Source organism: Trachemys scripta, chromosome 2 (assembly GCF_013100865.1).
Source record: "Trachemys scripta elegans isolate TJP31775 chromosome 2, CAS_Tse_1.0, whole genome shotgun sequence".
Classification (NCBI taxonomy): Eukaryota; Metazoa; Chordata; order Testudines; family Emydidae; genus Trachemys; species Trachemys scripta.
Window position 1 is genome coordinate 198,377,288 of NC_048299.1, and position 25,208 is coordinate 198,402,495.

A 25,208-nucleotide genomic window follows, 5' to 3' on the forward strand; every position below is an offset into this window, starting at 1 on the left:
AAGATTCTCTGCACATTGAAGTCTTTAAACCATGATTTGAGGACTTCAATGGCTCAGACACAGGTTTGATACAGGAGTGGGTGGGTGAGATTCTGTGACTTGCGTTGTGCAGGAGATCAGACTAGATGATCATAATGGTCCCTTCTGACCTTAAGTCTATGATTCTTCAAAAGCTACTGCCAGGATTTCCAAGGGCCTTGCCCTGGAGAAACCCAGAGGTACTGCTTCTGGTCCTTTCCCAGTAAGTGTCTGTCTGTCTGCTTAGCAAGAATCATAGCAGGTATTGGTCTTTCCCTAGTCTTTCCCTGTTCTGAGGGAAGGGCCACTTATGTTCCCTGACACATCTTCGCAGTGTTCCTTGCTACAAAGCTTACTGCGCCCATCAGTTTTGGGAACTATATATCTGAAACCAGGAACTGGACCATACTGGGCATATGCTAACTTAAAGAGATAGTGAGGTGTTGACTCTTACACCTGTCTAGAAATCCACATTTGCCCAAGTGTGTATACCTTTTATATATTGCATCTCTTAATACCTTTTGAGAAGCAATATTTTGTGGCACCCTTGTTTGTACTAAATATGAAGGAACAAGGTGGGTGGATCAACTTTTATTGGATCAACTTCTGTTGGTGAAAGAGACAAGCCTCTTCAGGTCATTTTGTATACATTTATAAAAAGAAGAACAGGAGTACTTGTGGCACCTTAGAGACTAAAAAATTTATTAGAGCATAAGCTTTCGTGGACTACAGCCCACTTCTTCGGATGGTTTACCTTTGTACGCCAGCAATACTTCTCAGCTTAGTTTATGTTGCATCAGTTTCAGGTGTTTAAACGTAAAGATAGCCTAAATTGTGCACATAGTTATTTGTATCCACAATTTTCTGCACACAAAAATGGTGGTGGCCTCATGAAAGCCGGGCTAAAAAACCCCCAGACCTTAAATGTCAATCTGTTACTCTTTTCAGGGGTCTTTATTGTCTAGAGACGATCCAATCTATTCACTGGAGATGGCAAAAGAAGGTCTTGTGAATGTATCAGGAGGCACAGATCAACTGCACAAAGAGGCAAGTACCCTGCACTTCCATTCATAGCCAAACAGAGTGATCTTTTGAGGAACCCCTTATGGAAAAGTTTTATAGAATGTAACAGAGCTGAAGCAATAGGATTCTATAGGAAGGTAATAGGGTTTTATAGAAGTTACTCTAAAAACCTATAAAAATTAATAAAGGATACTATAGGTTTTTGTGCTATTCTATATAATTCTAAAGCAGAGATATAATAGTCTCTTAAATTCTACAAAATGGTTAAAAATCCTATGGTATGGAAAGGTTATAGTTTTTCTGTTAGAAGACTTTTCAGTAAGGTGCTCCTTTTGTATCATGATCCTTCAGTGGTTCATGTTGTAAGAAATGGAAATATTTTCTTTTCATTGTTTTTGACCCGAAGGCTTATTTAATCTTTTGTCATTGTTGGACACTTTCCAAGAAGTCTTACACTTCAATTTTTCTGTAGTATTTTCTTACAAAATGAGTGTAAATTGAACAAACTTGAAATAAATGTGAAAATACTAAAGTCTGTATTAAGTCTTTACTCAAGCAAAATTCCCAGTGAAGTAAGGCGATTTACTTGAGTAAGATTTTGTCTCCTAAAGAGTAAAAATGTGAATAGAAATATCCTTCGGTGGAGATATCTGATGTCATTTGTTGACCACATATACCCTCCTATATATCTAATTTAATTCAACAGCTGCAGTGGTGACCATATTGCTATAATTACCAGAGATGTCGTGTCTGGAAAATAGTTTTCTTAAGATAGCATTGATGTCAAAGGGAAAAAATGTCAGTTTTTCAAAGTATTCCCTTTGGGGGTAATAATGTTGATCGTGACAACAACTTCGATAACAGTTTTTCACTGATATTTAAATTTCGGACTGGCAGAATACTTAATGAAGGTGTCTCATCGCATCTGCTTGGCAAATACTAGAAATCCACCAAACCAATTTGGTCTATCTCCTCAAGAACTGCTAATCATTTTCTCACGCAATTCATTGCTAACCTTAGAAATGTTTTTCCTTCAGTGGAAAAGCCATCAGAGGGAAATGATCAATCTAAAAATTGTTTTTTTTTTTAAATGTTTATCATAAACATTCATTTATTTATTTTTATGCTAGTTGACTAGAATATTGGAGAGAGGTTGGCAGCTCAACAATGCAACTCAAAGAACCATGAATGAGAGTCGACATTTGACTGTATTTATTGACACACTGCATACAACCATCAAAGGTAATGTGTCTGATTGTAAGCTATGGCAACTTACATTACTGAAATAAAAATGTATTCACTTTGTAAAACTGTGAGAACTGTTTGCAAAGAGAGGGTGTTTATGTTGTTTGTGTAAGGGATTCGTCTTATTTTGTCTCAGTGATTTGACTGAATTGTTTCCTTCCCATTTAGTACTTGCTGAAGTGGCTGCATCTCTAAATGAGACGCTGGCTCTGGATTTCCAGTTGTCAAACAGTACATCTCAGAGTCTGCAGGAAGATATCTCCACCATGCTGGAAGCAATGCGCAGAAGACATTTCATGCAGCAGGACCAAAATGTCACCACTGTACTAAAGTAAACCTACTGTCTTATTGATATTTCTCTATTCATGGACAATCTATCATTCGTGTAGGGATGTCTGAGAGAAAAAATGGTCCAGTGTCTCCTTAGTATTGGCAAAATTTTATGAAGTTCTGTCATGAGGGGAACTGGAAACTGAAATGCATGGCGTTGGCCATAGTTTAAATGGAGTCTCAATGCACAGCTGGGACCTGATCCAAAGACTCCCATTGATTTCAATGGGCTCCAGACCAGGGTCTTGATGCACATACTATGGAATTGTGTTACAGGGGAAAGTGTCTAATTGCTTTTGAGATAGATTTACTACCTCTGACCAAAGTTCTGCTCCCTCTTCCATAGTTTTCTAGGGCCTGAGGTGCAGCATGACTGGTGTTGCTCTGCTGTACTGGAGTGTGCATGATCAAATCTCTGAAACACATATAAGGATTCCATAATCCCTAAGCACCATCATGCCCAGTTCCACAGGGGTTCTTCCCACATTCAAACACAGCAGGATTCTTAGCACAGTCCAGGACAGGGACAGAGGTGGTTTGTATGCCATTGTGCAGCTCCACAGCTCACTGCCCCCCATAGTGGGATTACAGCAGAAACAGGAGTTACGGTAGCCTGAGGGCTGTAGTAATTTGTGTGTGTGTGTGTGTGTGTGTGTGTGTAGGGTGGGACATTTATTCTCCCTGTCTTCCAGTCAACCTCCTGTTGCAAGCCCAGCTGGGGAAGGAAATAGCCTTTTGCTGGTATGGATGTGCGTGTAGCATATATTTTATAGGTGAAACCTCAACATTTATTTTGAGCGTTCAGCTTTTATTCTAAGTCATAGCTTTGATTTCACATTGCTTTCTCCTTATTTGTTTCTCCTTTGAAGACAGTTTTAGATTCTTTGTTGCCAGAGTTGGGAAATCTAACCACCAAATTTTTCAGAATTTGGGTGTGGTTTTCAAAAATGCCCTTTATTGCTTTAACTCTGTTCCCATTGATGTCAATAAGAATTTGACCCTTGACTTTAATGGGTACAGAAGTAGACCAGTTCTGAGTGCTTTTGAATATCCCACCCTTTTATTTTAAAATATTTTGGATTAGGAAGAGTGTTTGTCTATGCTTGCCAGGGCTAATCTAAATGGAGAGTTAGTGCCCGGCAAGCTAGGGTGTAAATATAGAGTGCACTAGCGTGCTGTGCATGAACTGTCTGTGTGGACTCTGCTACTGCCCATTAGAAGTTCCCTAGTGCACTTGGACCTACTTCTGTGTCATATTCCCATTAAATAGTTATATTTTCATATGTTAATGTGAACGTAAGACCATAAGAATGGCCATACTGGGTCAGACCAAAGGTCCATCTAGCCCAGTATCTTGTCCTCTGACAGTGGTCAATGCTAGGTGCCCCAGAGGGAATGAACAGAACAGGTAAACATCAAGTGATCCATCCTCTGTCACCCATTCCCAGCTTCTGGCTAACAGAGGCTAGAGACACCATCCCTGCCCAATAATCATTGATGGGCCTATCCTCCATGAACTTATCTAGTTCTTTTTAGAACCCTGTTATAGTCTTGGCCTTCACAACATCCTCTGGCAAAGAGTTCCACCGACTGACTGTGCGTTGCGTGAAAAAATACTTCCTTTTGTTTGTTTAAAACCTGCTGCCTATTCATTTCATTTGGTGACCTCTAGTTCTTGTGTTGAGAAGGAGTAAATAACACTTCCTTATTTACTTTCTCCACACCAGTCATGATTTTATAGACTTCAGTCATATCCCTCCTTAGTCATCTCTTTTCCAAGCTGAAAAGTCCCAGACTCATTAATCTCTCCTCATACTGAAGCCATTCCATATGCCTAATAAATAAAATACAATATCTCTATTTATTTATTTTATTTCCTAGAACTGGAAGGGACCTTGAGGTCATTGAGTCCAGCCCCCTGCCTTCACTAGGCAAGACCAAGTACTGATTTTGCCCCAGATCCCTAAGGGGGCCCCCTGAAGGATTGAACTCACAACCCTGGGTTTAGCAGGCTAATGCTCAAACCAGTGAGCTATCCCTCCCCCTAATCATTTTTGTTGCCATTTTCTGAACCTTTTCCAATTCCAATATATATTTTTAGGCGACGGGGCGACCACATCTTCACAAAGTATTCAAGATGTGGGTGTACCATGGATTTATATATGTGATCCCCAAATAGTGTGGTTGCCAAGCATACTGTACTTTGCTCACCTGTCTCTCATGCTTGCCTTGCTCCTGTCTATTAATTTCTATAAGAGCCAGATGGCCATGAAAATGGACTACAAATAAAACCTGGTTATAGTTATAATGAATTAGGACTGGGAATAGCTTCCTGGCCTTATGAAAGTGTCTGAGAACACCCCATTACAAAATCTTTCTGACTTTTACAGCAGTTTGGGATGTTTATATAAGGCATTTGTAAGTTAACTTTTTCAATTGTAGGCTTTCAGTAGAAATTTCTGAAAGATCTTTGGTAAGTGTCCTTTCACACACTGAAGAAGAGATTTATGCTAGCAGCATGAGAGTTTGCTTTACAGAATTTATCATATTCTACAGCTACAAATTCAAAGCTAATTTTAAAAAGCAGTTTGACAGTGCATTTGTCAGGCAGCAGATAGTTACCCATGGATCTTGGTAAATGTTGTTTATGATGATATATCATTAAACAATATAACTTAAGCCTCTCTAAATTTGCTATATAAGACAAAATTCCTGAACTACAGTATAACCTTATTACAGTACACTCAAGTATTGGGGGAATACTGCCTTGTAAAATACTGCACTGTAGCTTCATTCTACCAATTCCTGTATTTTGTTATAATTTGAAACAATGGCTTTTGAGGGTATGGACTGTGGATCAATAGTATGAAAATATAAATGCGTATCCATCTTACACAAGAATTGCCGTTCAGGGTCACACCAATGGCACTTTAGGTTCAGTATCCTCCCTTTGATAGTGGGCAGTATCAAATGCTTCTGGGTAAAATACAAAAATCCTGGTAATGGATGATCATGGAATAATTGCAAGCAGTTAGCAGTTGGCTAATTCCCTGAGTTTGGGCTGTAGTTCCAAAATCACACCTAGCACCATTTTCTGAAGATAGGTACAATACTTACTTTCCTCTGGTGGGATAGTTGACTTTCATAAGAGATTGCTTTTTTTTTTTTTTAGCAGTTCAGCCGCTTTATTTTTAAATTCCTTCAGAAGCCTGGGGTATATCCCATTATGTCCTGCTGACTTATTGCTGCTCAGATTATCAGTATGTTCCAGTGCCTCCTCCTACACCCTTGGCATGTTGATCCTAGATTAAAAATGTTTAAACTACAAATGTCTGAGGTAGGACATGGAACCTTTCCAGATGCATGAAATCTATGCAGGCTTTCAAATCAAAGGTAACCCAAATGGAGCTTTTCAGCCAAATGCAGTCCAAAGGGTCCTCAAAAGTGGCTTACAGTACCCATTTCCCTGTAACTACCGGGCAAGGATGAAACTGATAAACCGCAAGGTTGTATTGTTTGCAAACGCAAACCAGCAATTTCTAGTCTTCTATCAGTCGTGAGACAAGTATAATAAATATTATTGTTGTAAGTATTTATTGTTGATGAAAAAAATTGGTATAAGGTTATGTGTAAGTTGGTTGCAATTGTTAGAGCTGCAAAGTTTATGTAATCCTGTTTTTTGTTCTTCCTTCCTTAAGAAAACATACCTAAATTTCTCTTCCTATTTTTATTTACTGTTTGCTCTCTGTTTATCAGTGCTGCAGAGAGGTTGCTGTTACGGATTCAGAAAGAGTATCTCAAACCCCAGCAGGAACTTGCAGAACTTAAAAAAGGTGCAAGCCATCTCTTAACAAACCACAACATCAGATTACAAGAAGCCCAGGACCTGGTGAATGAGGCTTGCACTAACACCAATGAAACCAACCGTCTGCTTTTTCTTATCTACAGCAACCTGGCAGAGTTAAATGTAAGATTGGAGATTCCACATTGTTGCATAATAAATATCAGATGCATAACATGTTTTAAATACCTCACTTTTCAGACTGAAATGAATCCATAGACTTTTCCAAATATTAATAGTTGTAATATTCTAGTAGACCAAATAGAAACCATGCAATGTGTTCAAAGTGGGAAGGGTTAAGTAGCAGATGAGTTCATCTGCACCAGCTGACATTACAGAGTACCATAAAACAATTGATTTATGCTACAGGATAAAAAGCTAAACATACAAGAAAACAAGGATCTTTCCATCATGCTAATTAAAGAAGGGAAAGTATTGATGGATGTTGCTGCTGCCCTTGCCACAGATGTAAAGAACTCTACCTCAGTAAGTTACTAAACTGTCTAACATTCATTTAATATAGTGAATTGCATTTGATTAATTGATAAAGGAAATAATTTCAATGTTTAGAATCTAGAGATCCATCGAGATGGACTGGTCCTATGGAATGCCAAACTAAGACATCATGTAGATGACCTGGTCATGCAGATGTCCACGAGGGGAGCACTTGATCTAGTCTACAGAGCAGAGGATCATGCAGCTGAATTTCAAAAACTTGCAGAAGCGCTAGATAGGTGAGCGCACCAAGATATATGATCTCAATAGAAGCTTCATCTAAATTACTGCCAGATTTAATTTAAATGGATAATAGGTTAGTCCGTTAAGGGAGCAGGTCGTTTTTTTTTTCATTTAAAACTGCAATAAATTTAATTACTTTTACTTTTCATGAAGTGACTGGTATTTTTATTAATGATGCAGAATAGGTTGATTTAGTCTTGCAATTCACATGAATGATCATTTGTAAAGTAATTAGTTTTTAAGTTAATAAATGTTCAGTGAATACTATGTGACCTAGCTTCTTTATATAGCTGTCAGTGGTAAAAAATACTCAAATGTTTAAGAAAGAAACATTATTTTTATCATGAAAAGGTTATGTCCATTATATAAATACTTTTTTGTCAACGTATTCAAGAACTCCATCAAAAAGCTATAATTGTTGTTAGGCTTCCATCTCATAACATCATAATCCTCAGAAATGGGCAGGTTACACCTTCAAGGTTACATATAGAAGCACTTTTAAAAACTTCCTTATATTCTCAGAGCTCATCCAATATCAACCCCAAGAGTTATTAGCTGGAAAGACTTTCTGATTATCGATATGAAAATAGATACCAGCTATCCCCATTTTCTTCTACAGTACAAGTTTTTAAAATGAAGCCAGGTCACAAAGCACAAGTGTATTGTAAGCCTGAAAGCAGAGAATTATGCTTGTAGCTATACTTGTACAACTCTATTCACTTCAGTGTGGCTGCACAACTGTAACCAGGTAGAATTTGATCCAGAATATATTTCAGTTCTATCCTGCCTGCTGTGTTGCTGTACATTGAATTTGTAGTCCCCTATTTCTGTTTTGTTTTTGTTTAGTGTGTGAGATCTGCTTTTTTAAATGGAAAATGTTACATTTGATCGTAAGGTTTTAAAAATGCAAAACACACTAAAGACAAAAAGTTTAAAAAAACAAAACAAAACTGAAGTAGGCCAGAACTTAAGCCAGAAAAAAATCAAGTGAAACACGTTGTGTAATGTGCTCATTCTTTCAAAATGCTGTATGTATTCTGAAAACATGTACATCTGATAACTCAAAACCTGGAGACATGCTGCCTGGTTAAGACACTTGCATAAAGGATGTATAATATTTTTCTACTGCAGTGGTCTCTCAAATGTAAGAAATGTATCTCTGAATGCAACAAATGCTGTCCATGCCCACTCCAGCATTACAAGTCTGATTGAAAGAACAAAAAATCTGGCAGATGATGCTTCTAGAGTTATAACTAACCCCTTGGACTCAGTAAGTATCCATGTTGGGATTTTAAGTTACCCTCTGCTTCTGATTCTTTTCTGAATACCTGTTTATATGCTGCTACCTCCCTGCAATCATTGAAATCTGTTTCCTTGTCTGACACTTCTGCAGCAGCCACTCTCTCACCATCTCACACACACCCTACCCTGCGTCAACCTCTTCCTCCGCACTCTTCTCACTCCTCTTCCACTTTAGAGCAGTGCTCCACTGGCAGGGCCGGCTCCAGGCACCAGCGGAGGAAGCACGTGCCTGGGGCGGCATTCCGTCCATTCTTGGGGCAGTACAGTTCGGGCCTTTTTTTTTTTTTTTTTTTTTCGCTTTGGCAGTTCGGGCGGCTTTTTTTTTTTTTTTGCTTGAGGCGGCAAAAATGGCCCTGTCCACTGGTTATTGTTTCCCTCCATGTATCCATCATCAGTTATTACTCTTAACTCATCTTCCATCCTGCCTGACACCTGACTCTCTTCCTCTTATCACAGCTTCCTATTCTTATCTTTTGATTACTTCAGCTTCAGGGCTCTGAAGTCTGAGTTGCCGATCTCCTCCCCTCTTCTCCTTGTGTGACCTTCATTTCTGGACCAGCTCCCCACTCACTCCCACTAACTTCACTAAACTCTGCTCCCGGTCCAATCTTTTAATATCAGAATTCTCTGTCTCTCTTTTTCTCTTCAAACACCAGCTTATTTAATTCAAAATGATCCTCTAGTCCCATACTTCCTGGCCTTTCTTAGATTTGCAGACCTCAAATACCCATCACGTCTCTACTTCAGTCAGTCCTTCCCTCAGCCCTTTTTTTTTTACCTCCATTGATTCATTTGTTGCTTTCCTCTGGTTCACCCTCTTGTCCAACCCTGACCCCTTTGCCCATCTCTGCCATCTCAAAGTTTATTCCACTTACACCTAACCCCAGCTCACACCCATCATAGATTTTTCCCCACTGCTTCCATACAGTTGAATACCTCAGGAGAAAGTTCCGTGACCACATGTATTTTCTCCACTGGATGTTTATTCTCTTTTCTTCTAGTTTTGCCATCTTCAATAATTTGTGCCAGATTCCCGGTTGTTGTTAAAACATCGGATTACCAAGACATGAACTTGACTGTTTTACTTTTATATTGTACTCTTTTCCCATACAACCGTCTTTATCTCTTTTCCTGTTTTTCTTCTCAATTGTAAGCTCTTTGGGGTTGTGCCTCATTTAGATTTAGAAAAAGCATAGCACATTGTGAGCACTACTGGAAACACGTAAATAATGTTCATCATGCTGAGATTCACCATAATTCACCGATTAATTATTTTTGTGTTATGTAGTCATACAGTTTGTGAAATTGGATTTTCTATTCACTCTTAGACAAATAATAGATTTTAAAAAGCAATAGATACTAGAATTTCTTTCAGTTGAACCTATTCTTTTCATATATAGTAAATATCAAATGTTGTTTGTTTTTTCAGCCAGAGCAATCTCTTGATTTTCTTGGGAAAGAAACTTTACAGCTTAGTTCTAAATTTCTAAATGAAACAAAAAATCTGAAGAGGAAAAATGAAGGTCAGTTTCATAGAATGTACAATCTTAATGGTACTTTGATAGCATTATTCCTGCACTGTTAACAAAGTTTTAATTTTTTTTTAAATGAACGTAAGTTAAAGTTAAACATTTTATATAGTCAGGTATATACAGTAAAAGAGTAAAACAATGTAACCCAGATAAATTTAGTTATTGTCCTATTTTGTTGGCAAATGAAGAAAGTAATTTTCCTTTGTGATTATTTAAAGTAAACCTTTTCCCTTCATCTCTTCTCTCATCGAAACTGATTGACCTGACCAAGAAGGACAACTCTGAGTAAATCTTCATGGACTTGTGATATAGTAACTGACGATGTGATCAATATGCAGTGTGAAGCATATACTGTACTCACATTGCACTTCTATGCATTTGCTGAAATACTTGTTCTGTTTAAGAAAACAAAAAAGCTCCCTTGGATCAATTATTGAATTTATTAAATATTTTTAAAATGTAGGGTTAGTCTGGACTGTATGGTCCTAACATTTGTATGTGCATAGAACAATCACAGTTATTTATTCCAACAGGCCTTGTGTCTAGATTGAATGGATTGAAAAAAAAAGTGGAAAAGATTCAGGAGAGTGCTCATAAAATTACTGACCAGCTTAATGATTCACTGCTGGCACTGCGAGCATTGTCTAATGGTAAGTGAAATGTATCTTGACACACATGTCCTTATTGCAATGCCATCTGATACAAACACAATATAATCCTTCCTGAAGTCCGATAGAGCAGCCTAGCAATAAATCAGACTGGAGGCTGATTTAGCCTCTTGTCTTAACAGGAATTTGAATTAGATGTTTTCCATTTATTTAATTAACATGGAAAACAGTGAAACTGCATTGTGATGTAAAGATTATAGCCTGTTTCTCCTCTCACACAGGTGTAAATAAGGAGTAACTCTGAAGGCAATGGAACTATATTGCTGCAAAACTGTACTGTGTGAAAAAGAGAATCAGGTCCTAAAATTCTTAATCAGCTTTAAATGGAAAAAACTGTACTGGAGATTAATTGTTTTGCTTTCCCATAACAACAGTCTAAAATGTTTAACAGTTTAAATGTTTGGTTTGCGGCTTGTTTAGGGTAAGCCCCTGGCGGGCTGTGAGACGCTTTGTTTACCTGAGCGTCCGCAGGTCAATGAGAGCTGTGGGAAGAGGCTTGGGCCGGGCCACTGCTTTCCGCAGTTCCCATTGTTCGGGAATGGCGAACCACAGCCGCTGGGAGCTGTGATAGGCAGGACCTGCAGATGCTCAGGTAAACAAAGCATCTCGCAGCCCGCCAGGGGCTTACCCTAAACAAGCTATGAACCAAGTTTGGGAACCCCTGCTCCATGGGATGATATTTTACATATAAGGGCTCAGCCAGAAAATAACTTTTTTCAGCCAATTTATAAATCTTTAAAAATGTAACTTCTGCCATCAATTATAATCATTATAAAGCTTTTAACATGTTGTTATAACAATACAGACTAAAATGCCAAGAATGATTCCTTTTTGTCAAGCCTGAAATATTTGTTATGGACCTGACCCTGCCGTCTCTACTTACATGACTCTGTTAAACCTCTAAGAAAAATTACTTTTCTGATAATTGGGATATATAAATAATCGTTAAATGTAAATATGTTTCAGATACCAGTGACAAAATTTTTGAAGCAAAAGAGCTGGCTGTGTCGGCTAACACAAGTGCTGTTGCTGGTTTAAGCCACATTGTGGATTTCAATCAGAAGCTGCTGAACACTTCTTCTGAATTGTCCAAGGTTAATGACACGTTGAGGAAAACCAATGAACTTATAATGGACTCCTCAAAAGCTGGTAAGTTAGCTGCTTCATTGCACAGTAGAAATGTCATTGCATGTAGAAATGATTCTAATATTTAAACTTAATTAGTATTAAAGTAAGGCTAGTGTGATGGACAAAGTTTCTGCCCGACTAAATAAAAATGCACTAGCTGTAAATTTCCTTTTTAAACAGAATACATAGAAATCACATAAGCTTTTTATATGTGTATATTTTTTCTCTCTGATGTTTAAAGCTACTGAAATAAATGACCCCAAATATACCATTTTGGCCAATGCAGTTCAGGAATGAATAATGAATTTCCCTCTCAACCTGTCTGAACGTCTCATTCTTATTTTGGCAGCAGCCTCAGCTGAAAGACAAGTTAAAGAAGTGGAAGCACAAGCCAATCTTTTATTTGACAGGCTGAAACCTCTGAAAATGTTGGAAGAGAACCTGAGCAGAAATCTGTCTGAAATTAAAGAGCTCATCAGTCAAGCCCGCAAACAGGCAGCATCTGTAAGTACATCTTTCCTGCAATTTCTAGCTTCAAGTTCATTGGTTTCCCTTGTGCCTCCTCAACAAAAAAATATTTTAAAGGCAAAAAGCCTTATACTCCTTCTTTAACCCACCCATCCTGTTGTTCTTTGGTGTAACAGAAGTGATTGGTGTTATCAATATCTCATATACTGCAATACTGAGGCATTTGGTGTGAGTTCGGACTTTGAGCTATGATCGCTTTGCCTCTGTGGTTTGTCAGAGCGCTGAGATTTTGTGGTTTTATTTCCCTGTTCTTTTTTTCCCCGTTGCCTCTTACTTTTAAGGGAGTATCTCCTTTAAAAATAATTCAATGCCATGTGCCAGAAAGAAAAGAGTTGTTTGTGTGAGCAATGGACAAATGAGGGGATAGAGCTGGCATTGTTTTTGTAGCGGGAGGGGGGGGTGCATCTCCAGGCTTTTGGAAGGGAGTTGGTGTGAGAGGCTGGAATGGATTTATCGGTGATATAAAGGATTATGATGAGATTCCTTGAATGAATCATAACGCAAGCATCAATTCTGTCAATAAGATTGTCAAACATATCTAACCAAATCCACATACTTAAACCCTTACTTTTTTTGTTTTTTGTTAGAAGCTGCTGCCCATACAAAATAGCCACATTTCAAATTAATACATTGGTCATTTTGAAACTTTGATCCACTTCAAAGTCACAAAAGCAATTAAACCACATTATGAACTATATCTTGTTATAATTAGAACACAAAGAGAGTTTTTGAAACCAGTAACATTTCCCCATACATTTGATTTAAGCCTGGGCATATTTTAAGGCAGAGGGAAATTTTAGATTTAAAAGACAAAAAATATCCAGGCTTTTGGTGCTTTCAATAAAACCCAGCATACACATGAATGCTTCTTTTTCACAATCTACTGATCATGGAAAGTTAATGAGCCTGGTATAGAACAATGGAAGTAGTATTTTCTGGTGTATCATAGACTACCGAGGTTTCTAAGGGAAAAAGGTGTAACTCTTATGAGTAAAATCCTTTCTTTCAGTTTTAAAGACTCATATTATTCCCTTGTAATCTTTATTTTTCTGAGAATTTGGTGAAGATAAGGGTTTTTATCATTGCAACTAATTTCTAGAGATAATATTGAATTGGGCATTGAAGATGAGCTATCCTGATGTCTTGCACCTCAGTCTGATTGATTTTGCTTTTACTAGAAATAGAGATGGGCTCGGGATCATGCAACTCTCAGATATGTGAGTCAACAGAACTACTAGAGTTAGCAGAGTGCCCAAGTGTTTGTAGCAATGAGCCCAATATTTGTAACAATGAGAATCTGAGTCAGAAATCTGCCATGTAAGTGCATCTTTATTAAATTAAACTTTTAAATGGCTCCTAAACAGATTTTCTAAAGAATTACTTAATTTTTTTTGCTAGTAATTTAAAATTCTGTCATTGCTATTTCTTGCAGATGCTTTGACTATTTGATTTTTAGCTATCTTGTTTTTGTCTCATTGTAAACCCCAAGGTTTGTTGTCTTTTGTTTATTTTTGTTACCCTGAGACCTTTCACATTTTCTCAAGACTTCCAGTCTTCTTTGTTATTAATAGAGTGTTTTTCCTCATATGTGCCCTCAAGCTCAAGATTTATTATTGGATGATGAATTTCTGGCTCTAAATCCCATGATTAGACCAGTAGGTTCTGAGGCACCTCTTTCTTCCCTATCCTATATAGTCTAAACCACTACTCTTTTTCAACTCATATCCAGCCAGTCAATAGTTGTGTGTGTTTGTAGCTAATCCTACTGACAAATATTTAGAATCATATGAAGTTGTCTCAACACATGGCTTGAATTTAGCTAGCCAAAGGCTAAATCTGTATTCCAGACATATGTGCTGTGTACACAGAGTATACCATTTTTTTTTTCCAGATTAAAGTTGCAATCTCAGCGGACAGAGATTGTATTCGTGCCTACTCACCCCAAATTTCTTCCACTAACTACAACATCTTAACATTAAATGTGAAAACAACTGAACCTGACAACCTCCTCTTCTACTTGGGTAGCAGTGGCAATGTAAGTTCAGTGTTGTGGAGATTCACTAAAAATGTTGCCTATCTCTGAATATATAATATATTTGACTTACATTCTTATTTGTACCAAGTAGCCAGGCTAGGGACTGGGCAGATGTATATGGGAGAAGGAGGGAAATGATCCCCTGTCCCAGACCATGGTAGGGCTGATGTAATCCCCACAGATCCTTGCATGCCACCCACTCTACCCTGCAGGAAAGAGGATAATAACAGAAGATCCAGCAATCCTGCCTTTTGCCCTCACTCTGCACCACACATGCACACAGTTCACTGGTTTTGGTGCCAGGGTCGTCCCCTGCTCTTACAGAGAAAGCAAGATTTGGCTCTGTTGGTCATATGTCGAGGCCCTTGCTCAATGTATGTGATAATACTTATACAAGATAAAGGTGATCTTGTGTACATTATCTTGCATGGAATCCTCCTTCCACAAGGTGGACTCACCATTTGTCAGGCACTTGAGCTGGGATCAGGCACGGCTCCCATGACAGCACAGTGTCAGTTCCCCACCATCCCAGTAGATGCATGGTTTGCATAGCTCCATACAATCCCTGGCAGTGCTTCATGTTCCTGTTATTTCTACATTGACCTTTTGAGGTCATTCCAGGTGTAAGAGAGGGGAGAAGGTAGAGGGAAAATAGACACATACCACTGGGATGAGTTTGCTGGCTCTACTGCAGGTGTTTCCTTCATTGGGCATAATTAAGGCTACATTTTAGTTACGGGTATTTTTATAAAAATTTACAGACAGGTCACGGGCAGTAAACAAAAATTCACGGCCTATGACCTGTCCATGACTTTTACGATATACCCCTGGAGGGGTGGGAAGCCCAGGTGCAGGGGTGGGGGATAGGTGGCTCCCTGGAAGCAGCCATATCCCCCTCACTCAGCTCCTAGGCAGAGGTGTGGCCAGGCAGCTCTGCGCGCTGCCTCCGCCCACAGCGCTGGCTTCGCAGCTCCCATTGGCTGGGAGCCAGGGCTACGTGGCCATGCCTCCACCTAGGAGTTGAGTGAGGGGATGTGGCTGCTTCTAGGGAGCCCCCCAGGTAGGCGCCACTCAGAGCTCACCTCACCCGTCCCATGCCCCAACCCCCTGTCCCCTCCCACACCAAACTCTGCCGCTGGGAGTGCGGCGCAGTGGCCTGAGACTGCCCCAGCAGCAGCCAGTGCGACTGGCGCAGGGGCTGCCTGAGCTGCCCCTGAGCCAGGCACACTGGCCGCAGCAAAGTCACGGAGGTCACAGAAAGTCATGGAATCCGTGACAAACTCACAGCCTTAGGCATGATTGGCTCATTGTAAAGATCCATGAAGGCAGGATATATAGGAAGAGTTTTAGAAACAGTTATGAGATTTTCATCCAGCTGGAAAGAAATTTATTAAACAAAACAAAATGACATACTCTATGTAATGCGCTGAAGCAAGAATCACCATTTTCCAGAGTGACTTCCTGGCAGTAGAGATGCGACGTGGTAAGGTGGCCTTCCTTTGGGATGTGGGATCAGGAGCAACAAGACTGGAATATCCAAATTTTCAAATTGATAACAACAAATGGCACAGAATACATATAACCAGGTAACAGAGGTTTTGATCATTCATTCATTATTTATTTATTTATATTGCCGTAGCACCTAGGAGTCCTATTGATAGCCCAGGACACCATTAATGTGAGTAACATAAATATTTTATTCTATAAAATGGATTAAAATGAAAGTTCAATTTCTGCTAGTAAATTCAAATGAATTTTTACCTAATGTGGAGGCGTGGTTTAGTGCAGCATAGAAGTGTACTGGCTACTTAGTTACCCAGTGCAAGAAGTAGTTCAGCAGTAAGTAGGGACCATGCACAGTAACTTCTGAAAGCGTTTTATCCATTTGTATTTGTGATTGTCAGGTTTGGGAAAACTGGTACATTGAACATAGAGGAAACGAGCTCTAATCAGAAGTCCTTAAGTAAAACTGCAACTGCTCCTGGGACAGCTACTGTACTGGATGTAAACAAATCAACACTAATGTTTGTTGGAGGACTTGGAGGGCAAATCAAGGTGAAAATCTGAAAATGCTATACTGTAAATGGTTTTTATCCTGTTAGAAATACTTTTTCAATTAGAAATAATCGCACCAATTAGATACTCTACAGAGATAATTGACCAAGAAATGTCAGGTGTGCTGTGCAAAAGGCAAGGGTGCAAAATGGTATCCAGAACTATCATCTCATTATAAAAATCCCCAGGAAACTGTGTTTAAAATGGTAATTCTGAAGTGCTGAGTGTGAGTGCGTAGGAGGTGTTAATTCATACTAAATAGTTTCCTTTCTCCTCTGTTTCTCCTTATGTCCTATCCTCCATGACTAGTTATAATTTGTCATTGTTATCCATGTAATTGAGTATAAATGGGTCAGGACTTCTAATTTTCTTTTTTACTTATTGCAAAACTCTTCCACAGCGATGTGAAGTCTGATTATTAATAATAATGCTAAAACATTTTTGTTGTTCTTCTGTTATGATTTTCCCTTAACATGAATTAGAACTGAATGGAGAAGTTTGCTGGAGCAGTTCCAAAGTATTTAACATTAAGTGTATTCATTTAATATGTTTTCTCTCTAATAGAAATCGTCTGCTGTTAAGGTGACTCATTTTAAAGGATGCATGGGAGAGGCATCCTTGAATGGAAAATCTATTGGTCTTTGGAACTACATTGAAAGAGAGGGCGCATGCAACGGATGCTTTGGAAGGTAGTGATTTGACCACTGTTTTCCTGAAAAGCATAGAGTGGGAGTGTCTGTATATAGTCATAACCTTTTATATATGTTTGTATGTTAGTTAAAAAGTGTGGTGCACTCATGTAAATTGCAGTACTGCATTGATTATTAGTGGAATTTTAAGGTGCATGCCAAATTTTAGTTACCACATGGTTTTTCAGTTCATGATATGGTTTTACAATTGATCACATGGCTCAACAACTTGCCACATATATTTTCACATTGGTTGTGTGTGTTTGTTTTAATTTGATTCTTTAACTTATCTTGTGGGGAAGAAGAGGACTTAGGTAGAAAGTGATCTAAGAGGACATTCGAGGTGGTGAGACAAGGAGGATCAGTTAGCTAAGAAATCTGGCATCCAGGGAAGAAAAAGGAAACTCAAGTATACCACACCAATGTTCTGAAGGCCTGTAAAGACCAAGAGGTACTCCTCATAACACCCTATCCACCTGAAGTAGGCCCTCAAGCACCAGTGACCCCAGAATCCCAAGCCATACCGATGGGGGAAGAGCTTCAACCAAAGCAGGAGGCCCAAATGCTGAAGCTAATTGAATCCTTCCATGCCATATTTTTAACCTTGCCATGTTGAACGGACTCACCTTGTGTATCATCACATAGCCATTGAACCAGGACAACAGGTCCATGAGAACCCGTGACCACTCCCATAAAAGATGTGGGACACAGTGGAAGAGGAAATACGGCATGCCACCTTCAGGCCCTTGAGAGTTCTGGACTCACTGTGAACCTGGCCACATGTAAAATGGCAAACCGGGAAGTTACATACTTCGATTACACTGTGGGGAAGGGCAAGTTATGAACACTAATTGGCAAAGTACAGGCCTTAGGAGCTTGCCTCATCTCAAAACAAAAAACAGAGACAATGCTTTTTGGACCCAGCAGGCTATTATAGATAACTCATACCTGACTTTGTCACAATTGCAGCACCCTTCACAGCCCTCGTGAGGGATACCAGTCCTAAGAAAATCATTTGTGTCAGGAACCAGTGCTTTTTCTATCCAGACTTTTCCAAAAACACTACAAACAGATGCTTCTGATGTCGGACTTGGAGCAGTCCTTTCCTAGGATGTTGAGGGAGAGGAACCACTGGTCTTCTATATAAGTAGAGAACTATTCCCATGGGAGGTAGCCTATTCAGTCATAGAAAAGGAAGCCTGAGCTGAGAAATGGGCGGTAGATGCCCTAAGATACTGTTTGCTGGGATACTCCTTTTTGTTAGTAACAGACCATCCTGTCTTTGCTGGTTGAACAACATGAAGAATGCCAACCCTGGAATTATGCAGTGGTAGCTTTCCTTACAGCCGTGTAGTTTTTAGGTACTTCACCAAGCTGGGAAGGCCGACCAAAACACAGAGATTTTTTTCACAAGAGGGTGGGGACCTAGGTGCAGAAGACAAGACCCGCGGAAGGGTATGCGATGGGGTATACAAACCCCATGCTGGAGAACAACGAATTAAGGAATAGTTTGGGGCCTTTTACTTGGCAGGGAATCCAGCAGGGGAAAACCCTGAATGCTCAAGAGTCCAAACTCCAAGTCCCTGGACTCAGGAGAAAGTACTGAAGCCGTTGCAGGCACCAAAAGACTTCCCCGAAATCAGACTTTCTTTTGTATATCCCCAAAAGGATGGACTGGAATATGTGACCTGGCTAGGGAGGAAGCTGAGCCACAAAAGCAGGGAAAGACCTCACAAGACAGAACTGTAATGGAAAAGGGATATATCCTGCCATATCCCTGCTTCACCAGTAGGTAACGCTGGTGGTCAGTGTACCATTTTGCAGGAGTGTTTTCTGCTTACATCTCTAAATGTTTGTATATCTAATAGGGTTGAAATGAAATAGGTTTGGCAACAATTTTTTGTAGAATGTCCCATTTAGAACCAGCAGAGGGTGTTGCATGATTATGTATAAAAATGTGGTTTTTAGAAGCATTGCAAGGAAAAAAGATAACAGAATATTTGCTTCAGAGTGGTAGCCGTGTTAGTCTGTATCCGCAAAAACAACGAGGAGTCCTTGTGGCACCTTAGAGACTAACAAATTTATTTGGGCATAAGCTTTCGTGGGCTAGAACCCAGTTCATCACATGCAATATTTGCTGTAATGTAAATGCATTTATGCAAGGAATTTGGAAAAGTGCATGCATTCTGTAAGTTTGAGAGTCAGAGTGGTAGCAATTAATTCTTTCCTTTGGGAACTGTAGTGTTTTTTCTTTTATAAAGAGTGGTAAAGACTGATTTTTCTATCTTGGGTAAATTCTCCCCCAAAGCTAAACTAGATATTCAGAGATTCAATAATAAAAGTGGCGCTTGGCTGGAATCCTTTAATTATTCATGACATACAAGATTCAAGTCTCCTTCTACGGTCTCACTTCCTAATTATATTGCTAGTGGCTTCCCCAACTGATTTCATTCTCCTAGGTTGCATATGAAATATTGTGTTTGGAAAAATGCAAATCTGTCCTGTGGTATTCAGCATTTCAGCAACTTCTTTTTTCATTTTTATAGCCCACAGGATGAAGACACTTCTTTCCATTTTGACGGCAGTGGATATTCAGTTGTGGAGAGGGCCCTCCGCTCCACTGTGACTCAGATAATCATGTTTTTCAGCACCTTCTCGCCTAATGGGCTCCTACTGTATCTTGCTTCTAATGGCACTGTAAGAAAACTGTTGAGATATTACATTGATCAAAATTGTATTTGGAAACTAATCTTGTAAAGGTTTGATTTTTTTCCCCATCTTTCTGCTTCTCTGTCTTGGAATCAATTATCATCTTGTATTGTGACATATATATCTTATATGATTTTGACCCCTGAGAATCTCTTTGAAGCAGTAGAATTAAAATATAAATATTCTCCGTGGAGTATTAGTCCATGATGATAATTCAAAATATGTTAAAAAAGGGTGGTAATCTAAGGAGATATTATCAAGAGGCCCAAACTCAACAAAGGAAATGTATATCTGACATTTATTATTGAAACCTGCCTCAGCAAATGGGATAACCAATCCTGATGGTGGGTCAGACCACCCTGAATAGTAATGGGGTAAAAACAAAAGGAATCCAAACACGGGGATATCCTTCCAGAGTATTATTACCAGGGATCCGAGTTTTCCCATGATAAAAACCTTAAAATTCTCCCATTAAAGAACATAAAAATCCATGTTTTTCTGTGACTGAAATGAAATGGGTCACTGGGGCTTGGGCTGTCTGTCCCAGATGGCAGTAGTAAAAACTAGATTCACTGTAAAAATGCAGATTTACACGTTTTTCCGTGGCAAACAGATTTCTAGGATTCCTGATTGTTGCTAACTTAAGTTGTTAGTATTATTACTATTATTATTAAAATGGTATTAAAGAGATTAGATTTTCTGAACATAGGAAAAGTAGGTGCCCTGAGTACAAGATATTTTGGATACATTAGTCACTTGCAGTTTTTTATAAGGATATTCCAAGACCTTCGAAGTATTCTTTATTACATATTTCTTTTTACTCAGTGTATCTGTATATTTTTTTCTGCAGAGAGATTTCTTGTCCCTAGAGCTCGTTGATGGCAAAGTTAGATTAACTGTTGATCTTGGTTCAGGACCTCTTACGCTTACAACCGAAAATCGTTACAATAATGGAACATGGTACAAAATCTCATTCAGTCGTAACAAGAAGCAAGGTAGGACACAGACTGAAAAGTAAATGTTTATGATTTTACAAATAAGTGTCTGAAGTAGTCATTAGGAATGTCACCATTCCATGCCAGTTTTGTCTGGTTATTCCCAATGCACATTCATTCTTTGACAGCCATTTTTGTGGTGCTCTCTTGTTGAAAGTAATTGCAATGCCAGTTTGTTGCGTGACATATGAGCACTCTGATGCATGAATGAAGCTTGGCCTCGATATTATTCCCTTTATTCATTTTTTTTTTTTATGTGTAATGTGTAGGAAGAAAGGAAAGCACATTTAAATAGTCTTTAAACACTGGAACACTGTTATCTTTTTCATAGTCAATTGTTTCCTATAACAGCCTCATTATAAGTGCACAAGAGGAGTCCATAAGGGTTAATAGCAGACCTTTTTCTCTGACCTGTCATTAGCTCTACATCCCATCCCTGTCTTGATTGATATTCAGTATTCTATGCATTGCAGTCCAGCTCTTTGGGTCAGGGACCATCGTTTTGTTCAGTGTTTGTGCAGCGCTGAGCACAATGGGGTTCTAGTCCATGACAACTTCTAGGTGCTACTGTAATAATAATAATAATAATATTAATAATTAATAATACAAAAACATAAAGCTGTGGCTTAGGGTGGCTAAATTTGCATTTGTGTTTGTAAAGAGAAACTGATACAGTCAGATGGCATGCAAGTTAACAAAGGTACTATCCAAGATATCTCTCAGCATGGTCTCTATAAATACATTGGAAACGGGGAACTGTTGAAGTTACAACATGAGGAAGTTAAAGAAAGAAGTGAGGAAAGAATATTACAGACAGATAAGAACCTTTCTTAGGATAAAACTCACATAGAAGAATTTAATCCGAGCCTTTAATATGTGGGTGATTCCAGTAGTACCATACACTGCCAGAGCAATCAAGTGGAATCAAGAGAAGAAAACATTTGACATCCAAACAAGAAAGCTCCTGGTGATGCACAGAGTAATGAATCAAGAGTCAAGAGGTGGGTAGGATGTACATCTGATGATATGATGGAGAAAAAGGTTTTGCTACAGACAATGAAAAATAACAGCAAATTATATGAGGAATCAACCAAAGTGAAGATCCTCTGATCACAAGAATAAGCAATAGCTGAGCATGTGTCCCAGCGCAAGAAAGCATAAAAGAAAAGAGAAAGCAAATTGCCCAAGAAAGACTTGAAAGAGTTACACAGAAATCAGTGCACAGAGAGTGATGGAGAGAGATCGAACCCATTAGTGATCAAATATTAGCAAACTCATGGCTTGTAGCAGGTGTGACAGTGTGACAACTTCCTGCAGTATCCTGGACAAACCTTACTGAATTAAGTTAAACTTAGTTTAAGTATTTTAGGAGCTCAGTGTATTAAAAATGTAAATGTAAATATTTATGTGTTACTGTGGGATTGTATGTAACTTGTCTGGGAGACATGACTAATGGGAAGTGGAAGTGTTATATGCTTCAAAGGATTCTTTTAAACAAAGGGCTAAGACAAACATCTGTGAGTTGGGCAGGCTTCCTAGGAAATACTTGGAAGGAGGTGAATGAAAAAGCCTAAATCTGGACTGGATCTTTTGAAGCTTTATCAAGGGGAGTGGTCCGTTGTCTCTGAATTACCTATTCCCAAGATCAAAAGGCTCAAACAGCCTAAAGGAGTAACTCACAGATTCATGAGCGTGCTTGTTCTGAGCTAACAGCTGATGAACTTGTGACCACAGAAAAACCTCTTGGTGGGTGTCAATGGGCTCCCATTTCCTCTCCAGGAAAACCCTGGCTGGTAAACCCTCTGGGTGAATTAATCAGCACACAGGTTCACCAAGGTACCTTCACCACATGTGTTTGTCTCTTTCTTAAGCTCCGGGTACAATACAACCAGATAGCCTCAGTTATGAAGAGCCCCTTCCTGCTCCTTGATTTAGCCTTTTCAACTTTCTGCTTTCCTTCCTGGGTTCTCCAGTTGGTGATCTAATCACCTCATTAACTCGTCAGGCTACCAGCCCGTGTCAGTGCTCTGTTCCACCTTAGTCACACCCAGAGCCCCAGGTATTCTAAGTGACCAGGGTGCTGACTTTCATAGAGCGTAGTTTGAAGCAAGACTGTCACAGGCCTGTTCTACACTACAGAATTAGAAGAGTAAGCGTAAGGCAGCATATGTTGACCTATCTCTGTAAGTGTCTACACTAAGATGTAGTTCTCATCATGTAACTCGCCCACTACGCTGACTTAACTTTGCCTCTGAGAGAGGCATAGCGCTTAAGTCAATGTAGGTAGGTCAACACGGGTAGGCCAGTGTAGACATTACATTGCTTGAACTCTTGCCGCCTTTCAGAAACTGTTCCACAATGCCCTACACTGGCAGTTAAATCAGTGCAAACGCTCCTGTCAGGGACGCATACCTCCGACACAAGGAGCGTAGTGTGGACGGGTAAAACCGATTCAATTACAGCAGTGGCTGTACATCAGTGTAACTTAAGTTGACTTAATTTTGTAGTGTAGACTTGCCACAGTTGGGTTTGAAGGACTGTTCACTGGCCAGGGCTAGGGTGATCTCTGATAAGCTTATTAGTATGTGTGTGGGTTCTGCTATTGTTTTAATGCGTTTTCTCTTTAATGCCTTCACTTTAGGAATAAATTCACCTGCTTAGAAAGAGCTGTGTGGTAACTTAATTGTGGCAATTACACAATTACTCAGGAGAATAGGAAAACGGGCCTGCTAGCACAGTCTAACTTTGCTCTGGAATTCACAGGATAGGCAGGGAGCTGTGCAACCTGGAAATAGCCTGGCCAGGAGGGAGAGAGACGTGGTCTCTGCTCAAGAGAGGGGCCGGTTGGGGATGTAGGTGCAGTTTCCCTGAACTGTAGTAAAAGGATACTTCAAGAGACTGACAGAGAGCCTCATTATAAATGTACCCTTAAGGGTTAATTGCATTGGAAACAACATTAACCGACATAACTACTCTCCAAACTGCAGAATATGTTCCAAACAGGATGAGACGATGCCACATGTGTTGTGCTCCTGCAAGAGCTGGGAGGGAATATATGACCAGACACAGTGAGATCACCAACTGGCTTCATTGGAGCCTTTGAGCCAAATAACAGATTTAAATGAACCATCTGGTATTATGCCCACCACATTGAAAGAGCTCTAGAGAATGAAGAGGTTAAGATTCTGGCAATTTTCACAGACCAAACGGTGCAGGCAAAGAGGCTGGACACAGTTTTTGTAGAAAAGACAAACAAGAACATAGCAATTGATATTGCCATACTAGCAGCCAGAAACATAAAAAAAAAAAAAACAAGAAGAAAAGATGGTGAAGTATGAAGAGCTCTGCCATGAAGTGGAACAATTATGGAAGAGTAGAACAAAGAGTAGAACGATCACTGTGAATACTGGAGTACTTGGAGCAATCCCTAAGGGTACGAATGAACTATTCAAGAACACATTAGGATACGAGACATCATGATCAGTGACCTCCAGAAGACAGCGCTCTTAGGCATTGTGAGAATGTTAAGGAAAGCCAAAGGAGAACAAGTGCATTTGAGCACCTAAAATGCAGGAATTCTGTGGAGGGTTTAGCAAAACTCCTAACTACCCAAACCTACGGAGTCGATTTGTGGTCAGGATTTATTGGTGACTCATAGGGATAAATTTTAGACAATAGCTTTTCCCTTTTGTGAAGGTGTGGGGGAGCAGGGCCCCCACTTCTGTTAATTTATAATGTCCTCCTCTCCCCCCCGTCCCCCAGTTTGTAGCACATGCGGGGTTTTCTTAGTAAAACAAACAGCCAAAAGAAAGGTCCTCTCCCCTCTTTTTCCCTTAGAGAGGGAAATCTGTATGAAAACAAAGAAAGGCAAAGATGGCCTGGCAATCAGGCAGTCTTTCTGGATTCAACCCTTTTGGCTTACTCTGTCAACATATTTATTGCCTTTTAATGGGGTCAATCTCTGGCCCTTCCTCTTGGGACATACTGCTTTGTAGTTGGGCTGTGCAGTTTTGGGAGTGGTGAGGCCTGCTGCTGTCTCCCTCTCCGCTGTCAGCAGTCTCTGAGGCAGAGCAGCCCTTCTCCTGTTCACCGCTCCTTCCTGTGGGGCAGTTTTCCCTTTTTAAACTCCACCCACTCCAGCATTGCAATGCCCCTTGTTGGTGTTGAACAGGGCAGAAGAGCTTGTTAGTCTCCTCCCCAGAAGAGTGAGGGCGTGTCCATTCACAGAGGGGCTATTTTGTTTTAAATCCCCATGATCTCATTAAGGTTAAGATTTTGTCATGGGTGTTTTTAATAAAAGTCCCAGACAGGACGCAGGCAATAAACAAAAATTCAAGGAAACCAGTGACCTGTCTGTGCGGGGAGGACTACA

At 39.6% G+C, this 25,208-nt stretch overlaps 1 protein-coding gene across 1 annotated transcript in view; it reads left to right on the top strand.

Moving 5' to 3' along the window:
• The window catches only part of LAMA1 (laminin subunit alpha 1), a 144,579-nt gene that overhangs the window by 99,195 nt on the left and 20,176 nt on the right, over positions 1-25,208 (top strand). The window contains exons 34-50 of the mRNA XM_034762645.1: positions 967-1,065; positions 2,172-2,283; positions 2,455-2,617; positions 6,373-6,583; positions 6,827-6,943; positions 7,028-7,191; positions 8,327-8,465; positions 9,927-10,020; positions 10,563-10,679; positions 11,664-11,846; positions 12,175-12,329; positions 14,245-14,388; positions 15,841-15,974; positions 16,293-16,443; positions 17,008-17,132; positions 19,679-19,829; positions 20,692-20,836. Coding sequence (XP_034618536.1) covers positions 967-1,065; positions 2,172-2,283; positions 2,455-2,617; positions 6,373-6,583; positions 6,827-6,943; positions 7,028-7,191; positions 8,327-8,465; positions 9,927-10,020; positions 10,563-10,679; positions 11,664-11,846; positions 12,175-12,329; positions 14,245-14,388; positions 15,841-15,974; positions 16,293-16,443; positions 17,008-17,132; positions 19,679-19,829; positions 20,692-20,836 — 2,404 coding nt within the window. The remainder of the gene's footprint in view (positions 1-966; positions 1,066-2,171; positions 2,284-2,454; positions 2,618-6,372; positions 6,584-6,826; positions 6,944-7,027; positions 7,192-8,326; positions 8,466-9,926; positions 10,021-10,562; positions 10,680-11,663; positions 11,847-12,174; positions 12,330-14,244; positions 14,389-15,840; positions 15,975-16,292; positions 16,444-17,007; positions 17,133-19,678; positions 19,830-20,691; positions 20,837-25,208) is intronic.